We start from the raw sequence: 14,026 nt of genomic DNA on the forward strand, positions 1-14,026 counted from the left end.
AAAGCGCTGCGGAATATGTTGGCGCTATATAAATAAAATTATTATTATTATTATTATTATTATTCAATGTGTCTGCAAATTCGATAGTAATTATGATAAGAAATACCAGGTCATCAGTGGGACATTAGAGGTAATTACAAAATGATTGTGAAGCAGAAAATTGCCAGCATCTATAAGGAAGTTTATTTATACTGAATCTCATGCACCACAGTGCTATAAAGAAGTAAAGGAAATTTGCCATTTGCAGCTTTTGTCAGGGCTAGTGAAACTAGAAAAAAACAGTGGAAATAAAGAAAAACAGCAGTGATGGATAATTCAGGTGTGAAACGATCCTCTAATATGTTCTTTTCCTATCAGTATTAGAGATGAGATGATCTTTCCAAACTGGAATTCACCACCTTAGCCTAATTTTTGCCTAAAATTTGATTCACGACAAATAAATTTGTGCAAATCTCAATACTGTAAAACTTGTAACTACAAGGAAAATACATACGGGGGAGAGGAGAGAGAATCTTGCTGACCATAAGAGGTTAAACTCTACAGCCGTGTTCCCCAACTCCGATCTTCAAGAGCCACCAACAAGTCATGTTTTCAGAATTTCCTTAGTATTGTCCAGGTGATGCAATTATTACCTTGGCTACTAGGGAATCCTGAAAACATGCTCTGTTGGTGGCTCTTGAGGACTGGAGTTGGGGAACACTGCTTTACAGAAAACTGAGCGAAAGGACACCACTGACGATAAGAGCTTACACCCAATAAGAGCGAGAGCGAGAGAGAGAGAGGACCCTGCTGACTATAAGAGCTTACATTCTACAGGAGAAAAATACTTTACTAGTGACTCTGGAGATTGAAAATGACTCTGCTGTACAAACTGTGCTCCACTGGGAATCAGTGATCATTGATGCTCCAAGTACTGTCCACTAGAGATGGACGGACCCCTGGATGTTCGGATCTGGTTGATTTGGCCAAACAGTTAAACAAAGTTCGGATTCGGGTACCAGAACAGTACACGGACCCGAACCCGGATCCCATTCACTTGAATGGGGGGCCCGAACATCCAGTGTTTGCCACGCTATCATATGCATGACAGTGCGGCAAACACTGCTTCTGATCGGCAGTAAAATCATTGCTGTCAGTCAGAGAGCCGCGGTTCCCACTCAGTCAAATGACAGCATGAGCCTGCAGCTTTGATTGGAGGTAAAAAGTTTACCTCTGATCACTGGCTTTGGCTGTTGGGACAACTGATCGCATCAGCCTACGCCTGCTGTCGCTAATAACAACGAGAGCAGAAACGGCTGATGGGAGTATTCCGGGCTAGGCATACAACATAGAACGTACGTTTACTCCCTTTGTTGAAAAAGGGCTAAGGACCCTTAGTCTGGGATGACACATGATTTTTTCCAACCATTTTTTATAATTGTTACGTAGCTTTATGACCAAAACCAGGACTGAATCCAAAAATGTGAAGAATAGCAAGACAGAAAAATGTTAAAAACTGCTTAAAACTGCATGTGTAATCCCAGCTGTAACAACATTTTGAAAACCTTTTAATGTTAATGTGCTTAATAAGGGGGTGTGAAGTTGATCCCACTCTCAGAGCTCTACAGAAAACAATGGATGCCACATGAGTTATATGGAAACGATGCAATGCATCAAACTCCAGTAGTTAAAGAGTGAAATATTGAAGCGCTTTAATAACCAATGCAACTTTTTTTTACAATTGCTCAATAAATAATAATTCTTTAGGTTTTACATTATATATTTACATGTATGAATAGACTTTGCACTGAGATGTGTTACTAAACTGTCAATGAGGGTAGAGATATCGATGTACAATGAAAAAGACAACATAGCTTGTAGTTTCACGGAAAAGCACAGTACACATTAACTAAAGAATTGTTTCTACTACATGACCATTCTATTGATATCAAATACACTACAAAGTCTACACCAATACACTAGAAAAGCATAATAAAGGCGTACACCTGTATCAGTGCATGGCAGATAAGTAGATGCACGTGCAGACTGAAAATGCCTTTGAAAACATTTTAGCCACATTTTGGAATTTTATGTGTTTGGCATAGCAGTTTTAGTATTGGCACCCTGTATGTTTCACACTGTAGCATTTGATTATTTACATCTGCCATTGTGAGCTAGCAGCTGGTGACATCTGGAGCACATGAGCTCCAAATATCCAACATCTGCCAAATTTCTATAAAGCAAAGAAAGGAAAACACTCTGCAAAAATTGCAAGCACAAAACTTTCTTTTTACGGCAGAAACATAATCAATGTCAGGATTTTGTCCGCATGAAATATATTTTGAAAACAATGAGTTTGTTGAAGAATACTTCCGTACCTCCGATTTCTGAAACAAGAATCTGAATTTTTTTAATTGGCCCGTTGACATCACTGAAGTAGCATACTGGCATTTTAATGGTAATTGTGGTCGAGGTAGCCATAACACTCCCGCTTGAATCATAAATAGGCACCGGTTTCATTACAGGACGAGGTGGTTCTGTACAAAGGAAGCAAAAAATGCAAAAAGAAAACATTCATATAATATTTCAATACGTAAAAGTCCAAGTGATTAGAAAAGCAACATAACAAAATTACAATAAGTAGGATGCATTATAAAGATTAACAAAGTGTAGTGAAGAATTAATATAGTGATATTTCATGAAGACATTTATTGGTAACTATTTTTCTACGTGGTTTTTGGATATCTCATAGGGAAAACCCAAAGAGCAATGCCTGAAAAATTGACAACAACTTTATTCTCAGTGCTGCATACCTGACTTGGTGGTCTTTGGAGAATGGGGTCGAGAAACTATGTTTCAGTTGAGAAGCCAAAAACTGCTGTAGTTTGGATATTTAATAGAATCCAGCAAGGTATTAATTAGTGATAAGCGAGTGTACTTGTTGCTCGGGTTTTCCCGAGCACACTTGGGTGGTCTCCGAGTATTTGTTAGTGCTCGGAGATTTAGTTTTCATCACTGCAGCTTAATGATTTACAGCTACTAGCCAGCCTGAGGACATGTGGGGGTTGCCTGGTTGCTAGGGAATCCCCACATGTATTCAAGCTGTTTAGTAGCTGTAAATCAGTCAGCTGTGGCAAGGAAAACTAAATCTCCGAGCACTTACAAATAATCGGAGACCACCAGAGCGTGCACAGGAAAACCCGAGCAACGAGTACACTCGCTCATCACTAGTATAAATGCATTTCAATATGGACATGCGTTCAGCTATTTAAAAATATGGTGGTAGATAGAGCTTTATTTATGCCTAGTAGGAAGAAAGTCACAGCATGATCCATTGAATGAAGTGTATTAGCCCCAGATTCTCCCTACAAGCCTTGATCTTAGTGCCTGTAGTCAAAAACTTGATGAATGAAACTTGAAGTCTGATTTAAAGGATCATCCACTACTCACACAACCCCTTCTCAATTGTCATGGTTCCCCCATGTAAAATAAAAAGCAACCTATACACAAGGTTGTTTCCGCTTCATCAGTGCCTGGTCTCCTGGAACCAGGGTGGTATTATACCACGTGAGCCCTGCAGCCCATCAACAACCGCTTCCCTATCACTTCCTTTGGTTGCAACGGACATTCACAGGAAGTCAAAGAGCTGCAGCAGCTCCTACTTATTCCGGGTATTATTTTCAACCAAAGGAAGTGAGATTGGAGCAGCCGCTGACTGGGTGAATGGCTCACTTGGTATAATGTCAAGTGAGCCCCGGGAGACCAGGAACTGACATTGCCAGCACCGGAGGTGAGTAGAAACTGTTTTTATTATACGAGGGGGACTGTGGCATTTCAGAAGGAGTTTTTTGAGTAGTGGACAAACCCACTAAGTTTGTGATATGATAACATATTGTACAAAGTACTATAGGCTGAGATGAACACACTCATATACATGAGAGTGTAGGGAGCAAATAACTGTTCAGATAGATATAAACAAGTAGATATACAGCATGAGAACATAAAGAAGCTTCCATTGCCTATATTGACTTGAGTAACACTAGCAGTCACTTCTGTAAGGCCATTGACCCAGCAAACACTTCTGTTCCTGCGGATCCTGCAGATCAGTGGGGGTCCTAGGAATGTAGAAAGCCTTTATAATGTTAATGTCACCATTTAACATGAAATGAATGATGCAAATGGTACATGGATGTAAATAAGCATATTTCATTAACATAGGAATTATTTTAATGTCGGGTAGATCAGCGTGTGCAGCGACTTTACATCTACAGATATCAGCAGGCTTATTTTTGCCAGCAGCACATTTTTCTGTTGAATATTCTAATGAATAGAACATGTACATGATACATGAAGCTCGTGCATACAGGCAGGCAGATATCTATAGACGCGACATCACCGGTCACATTCACATCAAGGAAACAAAGCAGCATTGCCTCTTCAAAACTAAACTTTCAATCTTACCTTTTACATCAGTCGTAATTCTCATCTGAATTTTTGGTCCAGCACCAGCACTATTCACAGCATAAATCTACAAAGAAAATGGATTTATTTACAGTAATGCATGAAATTGTGAAATGATGTCACAAGCTGTAAATGGCAAGTGTGTGAACTTTAATCTTTCTAATTCGCATTGCAGCAGACAACCCACCAAAAGATCTTTACATTTTATGAAAAGGATATTTTTTTATAAAATGAGAGTTACAGAACTATAGACATATAGAAGGAGTGAATAGCTGTGTGCATTATTTACAAGAAGGGTCGTACAGGCCTAGTGGAGTACTGGAAGTTTCTCTGGTCGGCCCAGGCACTGACATCTATGAGCACAGTGCACATAAGACACGTGTGCTGGCGATACGCATACCAACTGCTCACTCTATTTGTCTAACTGGGAGGAGCGGTAACATAAAAACCTATCAGCATGCAACAGTGCTGTTACTGGCAAATAGTGAGCTGCATTCTGCAGCAGGAGAAAAAGCTGCAGAGCAGAAGACATTGACCGATACTGTAGGTATCTAGACATGGAGTCCCCCTTATTTTATGAAACCAGTAAGGGTAAAGCAGATAGTTCTGGACTGTCGAGTGAAGCACTGGACTACGTTGTACCTGTGTGCGACTCTTATTTTCTAATAAATTGTTGAATGAGGGAGAGCATCTTATTTTTGTTTCTCTCGTTTTATGTTTTTCAGGTTTCCATTTGTGCACTACCACAGACCTGAAGGTTTTTTTTTCATAAATTGGAGAACAAGTGAAAGTGTAGGGCAATATTTATTCAAACAAAGTATTTTTTGCTGTGTTTTTTTTTTTTTTTGTATTGCTGGCTCAGTAATGATTGCGTCTGATAGACACCTCTCCATTGCTAACCCCAGGGCTTCATGGCAGCTGTTATTTTTGTCAAATCATAGCTGACATTAACCCCAAGCCCTATTACCCAAATAACCACCGTACCAAGACAATTGGTAAAAGTAAAGTCAAAGCACCAGAATTTTGGCGTCTAATGTGATGCACCACTTCTGGGACAGCTGCATGCTGATATTTTTAGGCAGGGAGGGGCTCAAAAACCATAGACCTTCTCAGCCTGATTATATCAGCTGAAGCTGTCTGTGTTAAGACTGGCGGAACGCACCAAATAATAATATTATAGAATATGACATGCGTTCGCAGTCCGGGGTCCACCGTGCAGAGATGACACCTGCTGCTGAGTAATGGTGGATGGACGCTTGCTCACACGTGGGTTAGACCTCACCCAGTGTAAATAGAAGCAAACTATAAATACGCTGCGCCCTGTTAGCAGTCACAGGGTGCAGCTGAAAGACACTAGTGGGATCCAAATGAATCACCCCCACTAAACTGGTGATTGGACTCACTCTGACCCTCGGTGGCTTTTGAGCCCGCACCTGAGGATGCCCTGAGTCAGATGCTGAGTCCAAGCGGGAGTTCCCACCCTACACTGACCGGCTGTCAAGAAAGCGCACTGATTGCGCACTGTGCCGTATAAGGGGGAACTGCGATTAGACGCTGCAATGTGTGCAAAGTGTGCAGGTTGCACTGTCGGGTGCTAGGTAGCTTCCACCATTCGCGAGCAGTCATCAACACAAGGAATGGGAATGATTAAGGAGGTTTCATCCATCGACATACATACATCTACACACACATGTTATCAAGTTTATACTAGCACATGGCCGAGCGGCCATGCAAATCTTTTATAGAAGTAGCGCTCCAGGACCTTCCAGATGGTCCAATAGGAGCCGCAACAGGACCTGAGCATGTGACCCCCGACCTACAATGAGAGGTCATCTCATGGGCATGCTCAGTATGGGAAAAGCTGGACTTAGTCCCAGAAACACCTGCTCACTGCTGATCAATGCTGGCTACAAAGGCAGAGCCTGGAAAGGCAGCAGTAACCAAGCGCACGGTATCAGCTTGAGCCAGATGCTCGAATCTACGTCTCTGCTGAGCAGGTTCCACTGCGGCTGGAGGAGAATGGGAGACCGTAGTAGACATGGTTCGAGATTCTCCCTGTGCAGCGGTGGGAAATCAACACATAGCATTGTCCCCCTCCTTGGACCTCGCTACACTCGAAGGCTGCAATGAGCTGCGGAGCCCGAATGGCTCCACAGGCTCCCGGGACATGTCCTCTGGGCCATGACCCTTCCAATCCACCAAATAGAATATTTTGCCACGTACCACCTTACACCCCATGATGGCATTCACCTCGTAATCGTCCGTAGACTAACCTGATGTCCCGGCAGATGACTCGGAAAACCGGGACATGTGAACGGGTTTTAAGAGGGACACATGAAACGTTTCGGTGATACCTAGGCGTGGAGGAAGGGCCAGACGGTAGACCATAGGGTTAACTTGTTCCAGGACCTTGAAGGGACCCAAGTAGCCAGGTGCAAACTTAGTGGACTCAACTCACAGCCTGATGTTACGGGCAGAGAGCCACACTAAATCACCAGGAGCAAAGGTCAGAGCAGGGGTGCTGATGTGCATTGGCAGAGACCCTCATTCTCTCCTTGGAGGTCCGGATGGCATCCTGTGTGCGCTCCCAAATGTCACGTGCCCAGTCTGCCACCCTGGAGTCAGTGGAAGACACGGGCATGAGCACAGGAACCCACAGATGCTGGCCGTATTTAAGGAGGAATGTGGTCTGCCCAGTGGAGTCGGATACAGCGTTGTTCAGTGCAAATTCCGCCTATGGTAGCAAGGATGCTCAGTCATCCTGACTGGCTGAGACAAAATGTTGCAGGTATGTGACCAGGGTCTGGTTGGCCCTCTCTACCAACCCATTCATCTTGGGATGGTATGCTGAAGAGAGATTCAGCTCGATGCTGAGAAGACGACAAAGCTCTCTCCAGAACCGAGATGCAAACTGGGGACCCCGGTAACTGACAATTTTGTCTGGCATACCGTGTAGGCGGAAAACGTGCTTGATAAACAACGCCGCCAAGGACCGTGCTGAAGGTAGCCGTGGAAGCGGCACCAAGTGCACCATTTTGGAAAAATGATCGGTGACTACCCAAATAATGGTGCAGCTATGGGACTTGGGTAAGCCCACCACAAAGTCCATCCCAACCATTTCTCAGGGCCTGTCCGCCACCGGCAGGGGGTAAAGTAGCCCAGCAGACCATTGTCGAGGAGACTTATTCTTGGCGCAGGAGACACACGCCCGAATATAATCTCCGACGTCACGGGCCATATGAACCACCAGTACGTCCTCGCCAGAAGCTCAGTTGTCCATTTGGTCCCCAAGTGTCCACCCACCTTGGACGAGGGAGCCCAAGAGAGAACCTCTGGTCGCAAATTAGATGGCACAAAAGTCTTGCCCGGGGACACAGACTCTAGCGAAACCTGGGCCACGATCCTCAGGCTCTCAGAATGGAAGCTGAGGTTCCTCCTCTTCCATGAGGTTCCTGAATGACACTACGGAATGGGAGAGAGCATCGGCACGAATGTTCTTCTCCCTGGAGAGAAATTGGAGGGTGAATTGGAACCGGGAGAAGAACAGAGACCATCTAGCCTGGCAAGAAATTAGCCGCTGGGCAGTTTGTATATACACCAAATTTTTGTGGTAGGTGTAAACTTGGAAGGGAAAGCGAGCCCCCTCCAGGAGGTGCCTCCTCTCTGAGAAAGCAACTTCATGGCTAGCAACTCCCTGTCCCCGATGGAATAATTTCTCTCCGCTGGTGTGAAGGTCTTGGAGAAGAAAAAGCAAGGATGCTTCCGAACTTGAGCATCCTTCTGGAAGAGGACTGCTCCAGCACCGACGGAAGAGGCATGCACCTCCATGATAAATGGTTTATCAACATCGGGGTAATGTAAAATGGGAGCGCTAGCAAAGTGTGACGTAATAGAGAGAAAGGCCTTGGAAACCTTCTCTGACCACAATGTGGGATTTGCGCCCTTCTTGATAAGGACAATCAAGGGAGCTACCAAAGTTGAGAAGTGGGGAATGAACTGGCGATAATAATTAATGAACCCCATAAAGCGCTGCATCGCTTTAAGAGAATGGGGTTCCTGCCAGTCCATCATAGCCTGTAGCTTGGCAGGATCCATAGCTAATTCCCGGGCAGAGATGATATAGCCCAGGAAAGGCAAGGATTCCTCCTCAAACACATATTTCTCCAACTTGGCATAGAGGGAGTTTGCCTGTAGGAGGTCGAAGACTTTGCAAACATCTCTCCGGTGAGAGTCTATATCTGGAGAGTAGATGAGAATATCATCCAGATAGACTAAAACAGAGGTGGAGAGCATATCCCGGACGGTATCATTCACAAAGTCTTGGAAAACGGTAGGGGCATTACAGAGCCCGAAGGGCATCACCAGGTATTCATAGTGCCCGTCCCTGGTGTTAAATGCCATCTTCCATTTGACCCCCTCACGGATGCGAATCAGGTTGTAAGCACCCCGTAGATCAAGTTTAGTAAATACCCTCGCTACCCGCAACCTATCGACTAACTCTGATATTAGAGGGAGAGGGTATTTGTTCTTATCGGTGATGGCGTTAAGACCCCTGTAATCAATGCATGGACGTAGTTCTCCGTTCTTCTTCTGCACAAAGAAAAACCCAGACCCTGCAGGTGACACTGACTTCCTAATGAATCCTTTTGCCAGATTCTCCTGGATGTATTGGGACATCACCTTCGCCTCCGGGAGAGATAGGGAATAGACTCGACCCTGGGGAGGCTCTGCACCAGGCAAGAGGTCAATAGGACATAGTGGCGATGGGGCGGAAGGGTGTCCGCAGCCCTCTTGGAGAATACATCCGCAAAGGGCCAACAGTGCTTGGAGAGAGAGGAAAGATCGTAGTAGCAACCTGAACGCATTCCCTCAGACATCTATCCTCACAAGATTCACTACATCCCAAAATTCTCCCTGTGGACCACTCTGTATGTGGGCAGTGGTAATGTAATCAGGGTATCCCAAGCAGGATCTCATCTATACCCTCGGGAATGACCAGTAAAGAAATAATCTCCTGATGGGATGGCGACATAGAAAGAGTAAATGGGATGGTCTGGTGTGTTATCTGTGAAGGCAGTGTCGGCCCATTCACCACTCTTACGGTCACTGGTTTGGTGAGCATCACCAGGGGTATTGCGTGTCATTGGGCGAAGGCAGAAGACATGAAGTTGCCCTCCGCCCCGAAATCCACGCAAAGCTCTACCGTATGAGTGGATGGGCCTATAATAATGGTCCCCTTGAAGGACAGTTCAGAGGAAAACGTCGCCGTGTTTAGTGTACCTCCTCCTACAACCACTAGACGTTGATGTTTTTCCGACCGCTGGGGACATTTCCTAGCATTATGTCCAGACTGCTGGCATACAGGACAGACCTTGTGTGCTTGAGCGGTCCTGGACTTAGACACCTCCATGGCCTCAGTTGGCTCGGACACCGGGACCGGAGATTCCAGAGGTTTGGGGAAGGTGGGAGCCAGGCGAAACCTCTGCCTACACTGAGCTAGCTCCAACCTTCACTCATTAAAATGAAGGTCAATGTGGGTAGATATAGCTATTAGCTCATCCAGTGTGGCAGGAATCTCCCTAGTGGCCAAGGAGTCCTTCACATGGTCAGCCAGTCCCCTCCAGAACACTGGGATAAGGACCAGTCCAGCTCAGATGCCAATGTCCGGAAGTGGATAGCAAAATGGCTGACCATGCACAAACCCTGTATCAATGACAGCAGTTGGAGCGCCAAATCATGGGTGACACGAGGTCCCATAAAGAACTGTTTCAGAGTGTCCAGGAACCTTGGACCACTCTGCACCACATGATCGTCACGCTCCCACAGCAGCGTTGCCCACTCCAATGCCCTGCCCGACAGAAGGGATATAATAAATCCTACTCTAGCCCATTCTGTGGGAAAACGTGCAGTCAGGAGCTCAAGATGTTTGGCACACTGGCTCACGAATCCGCGACACAGCTTACTGTCGCCAGCAAAGTTATCCAGCAACAGGAGACGGGATAATGTCGGAGCAGGGGCTGGCAGAGGACAAACTGGCTGCAATTAAGCTAGCAGCCTGAACAGCTACTGCGGTAACATCCACAGCTGAGGTTGTATGCTCGAGAGCAGCCAACCTGCCCTCCTGCTGCTGGATGTACCGCTGCAGTCGCTGTTCATCTGCCATTACTAGCCAGACCCTGGCACTAGTATAATGTTAGGACTGGCGGAACGCACTAAATAATAATATTATAGAATATGAGGTGCGTTCGCAGTCCGGGGTCCACCGTGCAGAGATGACACCAGCTGCTGAGTAATGGCGGATGGACGCTTGCTCACACGTGGGTTAGAGCTCACCCAGTGTGAATAAAAGTGTGGCACGGTGGTGCAGTGGTTAGCACAGTAGCCTTGCAGCGCTGGATTCCTGGGTTCAAACCCCACCAAGGACAACGTCTGCAAAGAGTTTGTATGTTCTCTACGTGTTTGCGTGGGTTTCCTCCAGGCACTCCGGTTTCCTCCCACATTCCAAAGACATACTGATAGGGAATTTAGATTGTGAGCCCCATCAGGGACAGTGATGATAATGTGTGCAAAATGTAAAGCCCTGCGGAATATGTTAGCGCTATATAAAAATAAAGATTATTATTATTATAAGTGAACTCTGTTGCTTCACAGAGTCGCCATAAATATGCTGCGCCCTGTTAGCAGTCACAGGGTGCAGCTGAAAGACCCTAGTGGGATCACTATGAATCACCCCCACTAAACTGGTGATTGGACTAACTCTGACCCTCGGTGGCTTTTGAGCCCATGCCTGAGGATGCCCTGAGTCAGATGTTGAGTCCAAGCGGGAGTTCCCACCCTACACTGACCGGCTGTCAAGAAAGCGCACTGATTGCGCACTGTGCCGTATAAGGAGGAACTGCGATTAGACGCTGCAATGTGTGCTAAGTGTGCAGGTTGCACTGTCGGGCGATAGGTAGCTTCCACCATTCGCGAGCAGTCATCAACACAAGGAATGGGAATGATTAAGGAGCTTTGATCCATCGACATACATCCATCTACACACACGTAATCAAGTTTATACTATAATAATTTTTTATAATCTTTTATTTTTATATAGTGCTAACATATTCTGCAGCACTTTACAGTTTGCACACAATATCATCGCTGTCCCCGATGGGGCTCACAATCTAAATTCCCTATCAGTATGTCTTTGGAATGTCGGAGGAAACCGGAGAACCCAGAGGAAACCCACGCAAACACGAGGAGAACATACAAACTCCTTGCAAATGTTGGCCGAGCGGCCATGCAAACCTTTTATAGAAGCAGAGCTCCAGGATCTTAATGATGGTCCAATAGGAGCCGCAACAGGACCTGAGCATGTGACCCCCAACCTCCAATGGGGTCGTCCCGTGGGCATGCTCAGTATGGGAAAAGCTGGACTTAGTCCCAGAATCACCTGCTCGCTGCTGATCAGTGCTGACTACAAAGACAGAGCCTGGAAAGGCAGCAGTAATCAAGCGCACAGTATCAGCTTGAGCCAGACACTGGTATCTACGTCTCTGCTGAGCAGGTTCCACTGCGGCTGGAGAATAGGAGACTGCAGTAGACATGGTTTGAGATTCCCCCTGTGCAGCAGTGGGAACTTGACACCTAACAGTCTGCTTTACCTTTACTGATGATTATCAAAAATGGTAGGGACCACACATAGTTTTTTTTAATTTATTCATATATTTGGTTAAACAATGCCAAACACCCTTTAGTATCACATGAAAGGAACAAAAGTTTGCAAGTTTGTTATATGTAGGGGGCTTATCTATACATATAATTGTCTATGGGTCTGTTTCTCTGTAACCGAAATCCTGCGTCGCTGATTGGTCGCGCCCAACCGGCCTCGACCAATAAGCGTTCATAAATAAATCACATACATATACTAGAACGAGAATAACATGAAGGACAGTCTGTGAGGGAGAGAATAACAGGGAGGACAGTCTTTGAGGGAGAGAATAACATGGAGAACAGTCTGTGAGGGAGAGAATAACATGGAGGGCAGCGTGTGAGGGAGAGAATAACATGGAGGACAGTGTGAGGGAGAGAATAACATGGAGAACAGTCTGTGAGGGAGAGAATAACATGGAGGATAGTCTGTGAGGGAGAGAATAACATGGAGGACAGTGTGTGTTTGAGAGATCAACATGGAGGACAGTCTGCGAGGGAGCGAATAACATGGAGGACAATCTGTGAAGGAGAGAATAACATGGAGGACAGTGTGTGAGGGAGAGAATAACATGGAGGACAGTGTGTGAGGGAGAAAATAACATGGAGGACAGTCTGTGAGGGAGAGAATAACATGAAGGATAGTCTGTGAGGGAGAGAATAACATGGAGGACAGTCTGTGAGGGAGAGAATAACATGGAGGTGAGTCTGTAAGGGCAAGAATAACATGAAGGACAGTCTGTGAGGGAGAGAATAACATGAAGGATAGTCTGTGAGGGAGAGAATAACATGGAGGACAGTCTGTGAGGGAGAAAATAACAAGGAGAACAGTCTGTGAGGGAGAGAATAACATGGGGGACAGTGTGTGAGGGAGAGAATAACATGGAGGACAGTGTGTGAGGGAGAGAATAACATGGAGGACAGTGTGTGAAGGAGAGAATAACAGGGAGGACAATCTGTGAAGGAGAGAATAACATGGAGGACAGTGTGTGAGGGAGAGAATAAAATGGAGGACAGTGTGTGAGGGAGAAAATAACATGGAGGACAGTCTGTGAGGTAGAGAATAACATGAAGGACAGTGTGTGAGGGAGAGAATAACATGGAGGACAGTCTGTGAGGGAAAGAATAGCATGGAGGACTGTCTGTGAGGGAGAAAATAACATGAAGGACAGTCTGTGAGGCAGAGAATAACATGGAGGACAGTCTGTGAGGGAGAGAATAACTTGGAGAACAGTCTGTGAGGGAGAGAATAACATGGGGGACAGTGTGTGAGGGAGAGAATAACATGGAGGACAGTGTGTGAGGGAGAGAATAACATGGAGGACAGTGTGTGAGGGAGAGAATAACATGGAGGTCAGTCTGTGAGGACAAGAATAACATGGAGGACAGTGTGTGAGGGAGAGAATAACATGGAGGACAGTCTGTGAGGGAGAGCATAACATGGAGAACAGTCTGTGAGGGAGAGAATAACATGAAGGACAGTGTGTGAGGGAGAGAATAACATGGAGGACAGTCTGTGAGGGTGAGAATAACATGAAGGACAGTCTGTGAGGGAGAGAATAACATGGAGGACAGTCTGTGAGGGAAAGAATAGCATGGAGGACTGTCTGTGAGGGAGAAAATAACATGAAGGACAGTCTGTGAGGGAGAGAATAACATGGAGGACAGTCTATGAGGGAGAGAATAACATGGAGGACAGACTGTGAGGGAGAGAATAACATGGATGACAGTGTATGAGGGAGAGAATAACATGGATGACAGTCTGTGAGGGAGAGAACAACATGGAGGACAGTGTGTAAGGGAGAGAATAAAAATTTTCTCAGTTTTTAAGTTTATCATATGGTATAATAAATGGTGTCTTTGAAAACTATAAGTCATCCTGTAGAAAACAAGC

General features: G+C 45.5%; 1 protein-coding gene across 1 annotated transcript in view; it reads right to left on the bottom strand.

The window, feature by feature from the left end:
- PTPRQ (protein tyrosine phosphatase receptor type Q) overlaps positions 1-14,026 on the bottom strand; it is a 536,318-nt gene that overhangs the window by 135,736 nt on the left and 386,556 nt on the right. Inside the window, exons 30-31 of the mRNA XM_069762319.1 lie at positions 4,441-4,507; positions 2,358-2,516 (exon numbers count right to left, since the gene is read on the bottom strand). Of these exons, the coding sequence (XP_069618420.1) occupies positions 2,358-2,516; positions 4,441-4,507 (226 nt within the window). The remainder of the gene's footprint in view (positions 1-2,357; positions 2,517-4,440; positions 4,508-14,026) is intronic.

The sequence above is a fragment of the Ranitomeya imitator genome, chromosome 4, assembly GCF_032444005.1.
Source record: "Ranitomeya imitator isolate aRanImi1 chromosome 4, aRanImi1.pri, whole genome shotgun sequence".
In the NCBI taxonomy this organism is placed as follows: domain Eukaryota; kingdom Metazoa; phylum Chordata; class Amphibia; order Anura; family Dendrobatidae; genus Ranitomeya; species Ranitomeya imitator.